The following is a 9,033-nucleotide window of genomic DNA, read 5'->3' on the forward strand; positions in this document are numbered from 1 at the left end:
TTAAAAAATTACTGCTTGCAAAGATATTCATTATCAATGAATTTAAGTTTTAAAATTTCTTCTTTGAAAAAAAAAAAAAAAAAAACTTTTTTTTGTCAATTGTAATTTTAACTATAAATTTACAAGATTTTTATCCAAGGAAGTAGTTATTTACATTATTGTTAATAATTTATAAATAGTTTCATTGACATAAATATAAAAAACATTAAAAAGAAGATATTATTAAAACTAATTGTTCCACCAATAAAAATAGTTTAAATTGTATATAATCATAAAATATGTTTATGCCAAAAGTTAAAAATAGCTGAAAATTTATCAGATTATTCATAACGTACAAAAATATGAATTGACAAATAAGTCATATTTCGTTGACAATTTAAAGTATTTGATACATATATATAAATTGTAAAAATTTTTACAGCTTTAAAAAAAATGAAACAAGAGAAATATAACGATCTTTTACCGAAATATAATAATTAAACAATCTGATTATAATTATAATAATAAAAAATATATATCCGGTGTTCGCGTGCCGGTTAACAATTATTCATTCTTATCTATTCTCCGAAGTTGAATTATTTAGAGAAATCGAATCTAAAGGAAATTATAAATTTAGTAACCGGGTAATGTAATCAATCAATTAACTGTCTGTTTAAGAACAATAAACTTATTATCCATTGGATATTGATTTAAATAATATTTTCTTAGGTTGTTATCCAAATCTCAAGTGCGGAAGTTGTCATTCATTATTAACTATTAACACAATTACCCTTTTTATTCCATTTTACCTATAATTACAATGATATAAACGATAAAGTGTTAAATCCAAGATAAAAGAATTAAAAATAATTTTAAGTTGATGTAGAAATAGCAATTATGTTTAGTTGTCAGACAACGTTACGTATCATCTTCTTAATGTTACTGACAAATTACATTCGTGCGACATATTTTTATTTTTAGATTTTATAGTGTCACTTAAACATGTTACTTTGTGACTTTAAAATAAATGTAAACAATAATTAATATTTTATTATCATTACTTAATAATTATTTAAAAAAAAAAATTTTTAATTTTCAATATTTAATTAAAAGAGAAGAGGAAGGGAAAATAAAAGTAATAACAGAATATATGTATATTGATTTAATTATATAAAAATTTAAATAAATAAAACATTGATCATTTTAGAGACAAAAATGAAGGCATTACACATAAATAATATTATCATTACTTTCCGATAATAATTTTACGTCCAGCACCCATGTTTTGTCCAGCTTGGCTAGCGCCTTTGTTTGATCCAGCTTGTAATCCAACGATTGTCTGTCCAGCGCGTAAAGTTTCTTCAGAAAAGTCGCGTTTGCATTCTTCTGAGGGTTTGGGTCCAAGATAAGGTCCTTTCCATTCTGGGTGTAAGTAAGTCTGTAAAAATGTTTCTTATTAATTGAAAAGTCTATTAGAAAAAAAAATAATTCAATAATTTGTCGGTGGGCTATCTACACTGAAAAAAAAATTAACTTGAATCAAGAGAAAAATTTTTGAACCAAGAAAATAATTTTAAAGAGTTTCATTGTCTTGCATCAAGACCAAAAATTTCTTAGTTTAAGAATTTTTTTACTCAAATTAAGAAGATTAAATTTTTCAAAATTATTTATTTGATTCAAGTAAATTTTTTTTTCTGTGTAGCTTTGGCGAAGAGCGCAAGTTCGAATCCTGGCTTGGTTCAATTTTGAAAAATTGCTTTTTTTATGACTATCATTTGTTTAATCACACGAATTATTTTATGAGTAATTATTAGAAAATTAAATGCTTACAGTGCGACCAAGGGCGAAAAGTGAAGTTGTAACCTGGGCGATATCTTTCTTCTCAAACAAATCTGATGTTTGGAAAACATCAACATCATGGACACCATATTCTTTCATAGCCTTTTGGAAGCTGTCAAATTATTAAATAATTAATATTTGATAATAAATTTAATCAATAAATTAAAAACTTACTTGTTGATGTTTTCCATCAATTTGAATTGTCCACCAGAAGAATTTATTTTAGGAATAGCTCCGGGAACAAGTTTGTTCATAAGTTCACAAAGGACTTGTCCGTCACGAAGAACATCTTCGTAGGCTTCGCCAGCTGGGAATTTTTTTCCAAGGATTGCTTCAATCCATTCTTGAGCTTCTTTCTCTTGTTGCGGGTCACGTTTGGCCAAAACCTAATCAAAAAATACGTTTAAAATTTCGTGTCAAAAAGAAGTTTTTTTTTAAATAGAAAAAATAAAAAAAAAAAAATTGAAGAAATCAATCTAATAGAAATATTTTGAATGTAATTAATAAATAATAACACTGCACAAGTACCTTGGCACGGACTTGACGTTCTAGAGCCATCTCAGACTAGTTTAATAAATAAAGTGTTTTGAGAAAGCAACTGGATCCACTATCAGGGGTTGACTGAAGTATTGAGATCACCAGCGAGTCACTTTTATACTCCTCAACATAAACGCACTTGGTTAACATTATTATAACACCGGATAAACGTCCATGTGAATTCTTATTCCGAGATGTTTAAGTCATCACATCTTCCCACTGTTTTCACGCATTTACAATTTTTCATTTCTAATTTTAGGAATAGATGCTTGTTTTTTGTGTCTTTATTTCTTATAGTCTATATAATACACAATATACAACAGGGCATTCATAAATTATAATTATTTTTATTTTTGATCAAACAGCACCTAAAAAAATTCTTCATCAACTCAGCAAGCAAGCATGTATTTAAATTTAATTAATATTTCTTCTTTGCACAATTAAATGTCTAGAATTAATTTAATTAATATTATTTATTTTTTTTTTAAATTATTTATGATTTTAGAAAAAAAAAAAATTCTGCGGAAGTTTTACTTGAGTTACATTGAAGTTTAAGTTAAAAATACCGTGGCGGAAAAATAAAAACATAAATATTTTTTTTGTAAAAGTATTACGCTGCGTAGTCAAGGTCAAATATCTTTCTAAATATCCGCAGCTATATGGGTCAAGTTATAAATGTGTGATCCAGTTGATTATAAAAAAGCTGATGGCAATGATGATGATGATGATGATGATGACAAAAACTGTGCTGACGTTTGAAATATAGTTTAATTATTTAGCAAACAGCCAAGGGGTGGAAACCTGCTTTGTTGGTAGTTTGTTACTGAGAACTAAACTTTAAAATTGCGCAAACCTAGATTGTGTAATCGAACAGGTATTATTTAAAAATTTTAAGTGTTTGGAGAATATTTCCACCGTTACGCTCAGCGGTGGGAATCATCGCTGAGTCAATTTTAAATATACCTCAACATCTGTGCGATTCAGAGGTTTTAAAAAACTATTTTATTGCTTAGCCAATATTTATCTGTGTATGTATCTGGGTTTGTAAAGTGATTTTTTGGAACCTTATTTCATTTTTACTACACTTTAAAAAAATAAAAATTATGCCCAGACAAGGATTTCTTGACTTTAAAATTTTATTGAAATTAACAATTGGTTATATTAATTTTTTGGCAAACAAATGTCAATTATTGTTTCCATTATTATATAACAAGCAAACGAACATATTGGCACAAAAAAAATTTCGTTTATAATGAATTTTAGATTCTGAAACAAATATAAATTTCATCATGTATACCAGCTGAATTTAATGATGAACTTGAAACAAATTTTTCATGAAATTCATTTTTTATAACCAGTAAAATACGTCTGTGGAGTCGATGGCGGTGAAATTTATTTTTTAATTCGTGTTAACTGAACTGCCAAAATTTCATAACATTTATTTGAATAAATTAATTTAGGCAATAATAGACACTAAGATTTTAATTATTATTTCTTCTTTTTTACTGGTCATAAAAAATAATTTTTATAAGCAATTCGTTTCAAGTTCATCATGAAATTCAGTTTAAATTCATCCTGTAATTAATTTCATAATGCATTACAAATTCCGAAATAATAATTCGTATCGTGTCTATATTTGATCCTTTATGAATTAATTCAGTCTTAAAAAAAGAATATTTTGTAGATAAAATTTATCCTAAATATTTTCAAGTCTTTATTAATATTCTAAAGCAGGATCGAAATTTATACAGGCATGCTAATTTCTATTTACAAATTAATTTCAAATTTGGATTGATCTCACAACTAATTCATATTTTTGTTAAAATATGAATTTCAATCGTAAATTCATTTTGAATCAGAATTTTTTTTACACGGGTTTGTTCAAATAAGAGTTTTACTACCATCGACTCCAATGATCTTTTTTATTGATTATTAAAAATCAATTTCATAAGCAATTTGTTTCTATTTCATTATGAAATCCAGCAGATTCACCCTGTAATTTATGACATAATTCAGTGTAAATTCTAATCGAATTTATATTTGTTTTAGAATCTCAAGTTTATCTAAAATTTATCATAGACCAAATTTTTTTTCTGTACAAATAGCTTCACTTGAATGAAATAAAAATTATTTTCATGAATTCGAATAATTCTTTAGACAAGGATAAATTCTTCAGTGTAGACATAAAATTGAGAAATTGAAATTCTAAAATAGTCTTAAGCTTCTTAATCTTCGCTATATTAGAATAGACTTAAAAATTTTTATTTTTTCACTTTTTTAAAAACGTTGAAAATTTTTTTTTATGTAACTCATTATTCATTGTTTAGAATAATTAGGAGTAATTTTATGAACATGAAAAATATGGTAGATGGGTGAGTATTAAGCAATGATTGATTTTTAAATACGTCAGAGATTTTCGATTTGCAAGCTAATTATAAATGAGTCTCTGAAATTATTATCTGAGTAATTAAAATTAATGATCCTCATCAATATTATCCTAGACATGTTCATCAATAATTATTATTCAGAAAAACACACAGTTGAAAAATTTAGTGCGCGTTGAGGAGATAATTAGTATAATAAGCATAACATTTTAGGATATAATTATAAAATTGAGATACAAAGTTATTAGAGATAAAATTTATAGTAAAATAACATGTCTCAATGATTATCAAGGTATAAAAATTAGCTATATTTTTAAACGTCAAAAAAGAATAATTTTTATACAATTAAAAATATTCATTTTACAATACAACATATTTTATACTTTTATTACTTATTTAATTTTAATATAAATATATCTATTGGTCAATTTATCTTTAATTTTAACATTAAATCTTATTGAATTAAAATATCCAATTACTATAAATTATTTCTAGAAATTAATTAAAAAATATTGTTAATTAGCATTCTTAGGAGCAATTACAAAGATGTTATTCTTCTTCTTAATTATTAAAAAAAAAAAAAAAAAAAAAAAAACTTTTAAAATCAATAAATCTGGGTTTTTAGAATTAATCAAACATAATTCTTTAAATAATTGGCCTGAGTATATCAATCACAATATCCATTGATTGATCATCAATAAGAACAATGTCAAAAGTATCCAAAAATGACGGCAGCGAACTTTCAACCTGTACAAATTAATTTAAATCGAGAAAATAAATATATATTTACACACTATTTATAAAAATAGAAACTTACTTGTTCATAAAGAAAGCCAATTTTTAAAATAGTCTCAACACCTTCAGCTCCATTGGCCATTGTTGCATCTCCAGTCATATCTCCCATGAGCACAACATTTTTTCTCCCTTTAAGAGAATTATAGTACTCCTTGTCAGTAATAACATTTTCATTTTTATTAAAAACATGAATCAGCTGATCGTTTTTGAATCCATTGATCTTTCCGTCTTTGTAATTCAAAAAGTTGGACACCACTTTAACATTATTCAGAAAGACATCATGGAGCTTCAAAATGGCCTCGACGACATCACCAAGTCCAGCGCTGAAGACAAGTACCAGTACCTTAGCAGCGTTCAGCCTGTCAATCAATTCTTTCGTTCTATCACGAACATCAGTGCCATGAACTTTCACGACTTCTTCAATCTCACAAGGATCGTAAACAACTCCTCTCAAAAGATCATCCGTTTCAGTCATCCATGATTCCATCGCCTCGATTTTCTTTTCAAGCTCCAAGTCATGATCTAGCTCGATTGGTCGATATTTGTCAAATAATCGCTGCTTTTCTTCTTTTATCTTCTCGGAAATTTGAGAGCTTTCAAAGAAGATACCTAATAAAAGATTTGTATTTTTACAAAAGGTAAATTATCCGAAATATGTCAATAACTATGAAAATTTAGCAGACATTGATAAAAAAAAAATTTTTTTAATTGTTAAACGTCTGCTAATTTCAGTGTCACAAATAACTTACCGAAACTGCTAAGAATATGTTGTCCGTTGACATGTTGTTTGGTGATTGTTCGATCAAAATCTGTTACCATCTGAAATAAATATTATCATTATCGTTCATTACGACAAAATTTGTTATAAAATAATAAACTATAATTATAATTAATTTATCAATACACATACTTGCAATTTTGTTGGACCATCATCGCGAATTATTTTTATCTTATTTATTACGCTTTCCAGGTCGCGAATCCTCACGTTGTCATTTTTGAAGATTGACATCTGAGATTAAAAATACAATTTTCAAAAATATTGAAAGTAGAAAAAAAATGGTGAGTATGGTTTTCTACTTACGTCTTCAAATTTCAAATAATATAATGAAACTATTATTTTTTCATGTAATTACGATGTCTTCAGAAAAAGTATTTAAGATTTGAAACAAACAAACGTCGTTGGTACGTTTCATTTTTGTCTTGTCATTTCATTATTCTGGATGTAAATAGTAGGAATTTATTTTACCGGAAGAAAAAACAAATGATGATACATGCATGATGATCCATACTGTGATTGATGATTATGTTTTGTTATTTATATACAGACTTACCCCCTTCTTGTATAAACAAAACTTTCCGAATAATCACTCGACTGAAAAAAACAGAATCCACATCGCCATCTTTAGAAAATTTTTGTATTCTCTTTATTGACATCCGATGAGACAACTTCCGATTGAACACTATGATGATAAGCTTATCCGTCGAAAAATATCACTCCCGGCACCAAGAAACGGTTGGTAGAGAAGAAACTTTCTTTTTCTGTTCTGTATAATCTGTAAAATAAACTGCAGTTATCTCTGATAGCCAGCACTTTTTCAGTATGTATATGTAAGTAGTTGACTTTTAGCAGTTACGGTTAACTTAACATCAATTTGGCGGTAATTTTTTACTCGATAATAGTTGTAAGCAAATTGACGGAAATCTACGGCCGCAATGAGATGGATATTTCAAGAAAATTAACTGCAAAAGCTAGAAAGCCAAAATCTGCTGTCAGTTTGCAAACAAATAGCTATCCAGTGTTTGGCATTCTGGCTTAGCCTGAATTACTCATTTTTCATTTTTGCCAGCAAATGTTGCGTTCCAACTTTAGCAGTCAGTCAGTCTGCCACCAATCTACTCCCCAGATTGACACCAAACTACCAAACTGTGTCATCAGATAGATGTCAGTTTGCTAGCAAATTGTTATTGGAATATATACAAAGAATATAACATGCAAAACATTTTATAAATTTTATGATTTCATGTATACAACATTCCAACTTTCAAAATATTTAACTAATCAACTCCAGATATCAGAGATACTTTTTTGTACTTAAAATACTGCGTCGAATATTTCCAAGTAAGTTAAGTTGAATGACACGCGTTCAAAAATGATAGCCATTTAAAAATTTCTAAATAATCGTTTTTTTTTCATATAATTTTTAATTTTTTAGCTTAATCCCACATTGAAAAATATATGCTTGACATATATTTTTTTTGCACTGAATATATATACTTAATTTTACTTTGAAATATATTACCGCATATATTCATATATATTAATACAGTACAACCTGGTTATAAGTTATATTTCTTTCTCTCTTTTACTCACATGGAAAATTTCATATATAGATATAACAACTGTCGTGAGAGTGAGTAGATCATCCGATGTAACTTATAACCAGGTTGAACTGTATATGATATATACAATCGTGGTCATTAATTTAAATATGTTTTTAAGTTTACTGAAAAATAGCCATTTGTAAACTCGAACGTTTATAAACTATAAATTTGAAAATTAGTTGATAATATCATTTATAAAATTAGTCGCAAATAAAAAATGATATTAATGAAATTCGCGAAATGGAAATTTCGCCAAATACAAATTCAGTCATTTATAAAATAGCAAAAAATAATAATCTGTGGCTACGTGAATTTAGCAAATTCTACCTGCAGAAACTTATAAAATTAGCCGATTGTAAACTTTACGAATTGTAAAATTAGCCGTTTTTAAATTTCTTATAACTTTTGAATGAGTAAGTCGAATCTGTTCTAATTTTCAGAAAAGCTAAATTTATGAATGTCCTTTTAAATGCCTCAAATCGTTTTTTGATCCGTCGATCCGTTGAAGAATTACGAGAGATTTAGAAACGGCTAATATCACATTTCACAAAGTTTACAATCGGCTAATTTTACAAGTTTCTGCAGTAAGAATTGACTAAGTTCTCGTAGCTACAGATTTTTGTTTTTCGCTATTTTTTAAGTGATTGAATTTAGATTTGGTGAAATTAAAATTTCGCTAATTTCATTAATATCATTTTTTATTTGCGACTAATTTTATAAATGACATTATCAATTGATTTCCAAATTTAGAGCTAATAAACATTCTATTTTACAAACGGCTATTTTCCAGTAATATTAAAAACATACTTAAATTAATGACCACGATTGTATATGTACATTATAAAAACGTTCTAATCGGCCATTTTTAATTTCCTGCTAAAAAAATCGGAATTTTCAAAAATCGGGAAATCATTAGTTAGTTTTACCCCGTTTTGCAAAAATCGAGATAATTTTTCATCAGATTTCGCCATTTTAAGGTCACAGGAAGCTTCCCTAACTACCCCCGCGATGTTGTTACTATATCTGTACACAGAAAAAAAAAATTTCTTGAACCAAGAAAATTGTTAGGAAGACCGAAGTTATTTTGGAGCAAGAAGAAATTTTCTTGGCTTAAAAA

At 27.1% G+C, this 9,033-nt stretch overlaps 2 protein-coding genes across 3 annotated transcripts; both read right to left on the minus strand.

The window, feature by feature from the left end:
• Positions 1-1,126: 1,126 nt before the first annotated feature.
• Positions 1,127-2,503, minus strand: Mp20 (muscle-specific protein 20 transgelin). Its single transcript, XM_074244270.1, has 4 exons — positions 2,347-2,503; positions 1,993-2,204; positions 1,810-1,930; positions 1,127-1,417 (listed from the first exon to the last, which is right to left on the minus strand). Exons 1-4 carry the CDS (start codon positions 2,374-2,376, stop codon positions 1,226-1,228), a joined length of 555 nt encoding a protein of 184 aa, XP_074100371.1. The 5' UTR covers positions 2,377-2,503; the 3' UTR covers positions 1,127-1,225.
• Positions 2,504-5,159: 2,656 nt separating this feature from the next.
• Positions 5,160-6,960, minus strand: LOC141528226 (7-methylguanosine phosphate-specific 5'-nucleotidase-like). Of its 2 annotated transcripts, XM_074244162.1 has the most exons (6): positions 6,866-6,960; positions 6,616-6,750; positions 6,445-6,543; positions 6,284-6,353; positions 5,557-6,143; positions 5,160-5,486 (listed from the first exon to the last, which is right to left on the minus strand). In XM_074244162.1, exons 3-6 carry the CDS (start codon positions 6,541-6,543, stop codon positions 5,385-5,387), a joined length of 858 nt encoding a protein of 285 aa, XP_074100263.1. In that variant the 5' UTR covers positions 6,616-6,750; positions 6,866-6,960; the 3' UTR covers positions 5,160-5,384. The 2 variants fall into 2 exon arrangements, with proteins under 2 accessions (XP_074100263.1, XP_074100262.1); XM_074244161.1 differs by lacking the exon at positions 6,866-6,960 and having other exon boundaries at positions 6,616-6,800.
• Positions 6,961-9,033: the final 2,073 nt, after the last annotated feature.

This window comes from Cotesia typhae, unplaced genomic scaffold (assembly GCF_013202065.1).
Source record: "Cotesia typhae breed Kobodo isofemale line unplaced genomic scaffold, CoteBio_Ctyphae contig_43, whole genome shotgun sequence".
Taxonomy (NCBI): Eukaryota; Metazoa; Arthropoda; class Insecta; order Hymenoptera; family Braconidae; genus Cotesia; species Cotesia typhae.

Coding starts and splice junctions, on each gene's coding strand:
- Mp20 (XM_074244270.1), bottom strand. CDS start 2,376: ATGGCTCTAGAACGTCAAGTCCGTGCCAAG. Junction 2,205..2,346: donor AACGTCAAGTCCGTGCCAAG/GTACTTGTGCAG, acceptor TTTTTTGATTAG/GTTTTGGCCAAACGTGACCC. Junction 1,931..1,992: donor TTGATGGAAAACATCAACAA/GTAAGTTTTTAA, acceptor ATAATTTGACAG/CTTCCAAAAGGCTATGAAAG.
- LOC141528226 (XM_074244162.1), bottom strand. CDS start 6,543: ATGTCAATCTTCAAAAATGACAACGTGAGGATTCGCGACCTGGAAAGC. Junction 6,354..6,444: donor ATGGTCCAACAAAATTGCAA/GTATGTGTATTG, acceptor TATTTATTTCAG/ATGGTAACAGATTTTGATCG. Junction 5,487..5,556: donor TTGGCTTTCTTTATGAACAA/GTAAGTTTCTAT, acceptor TAATTTGTACAG/GTTGAAAGTTCGCTGCCGTC.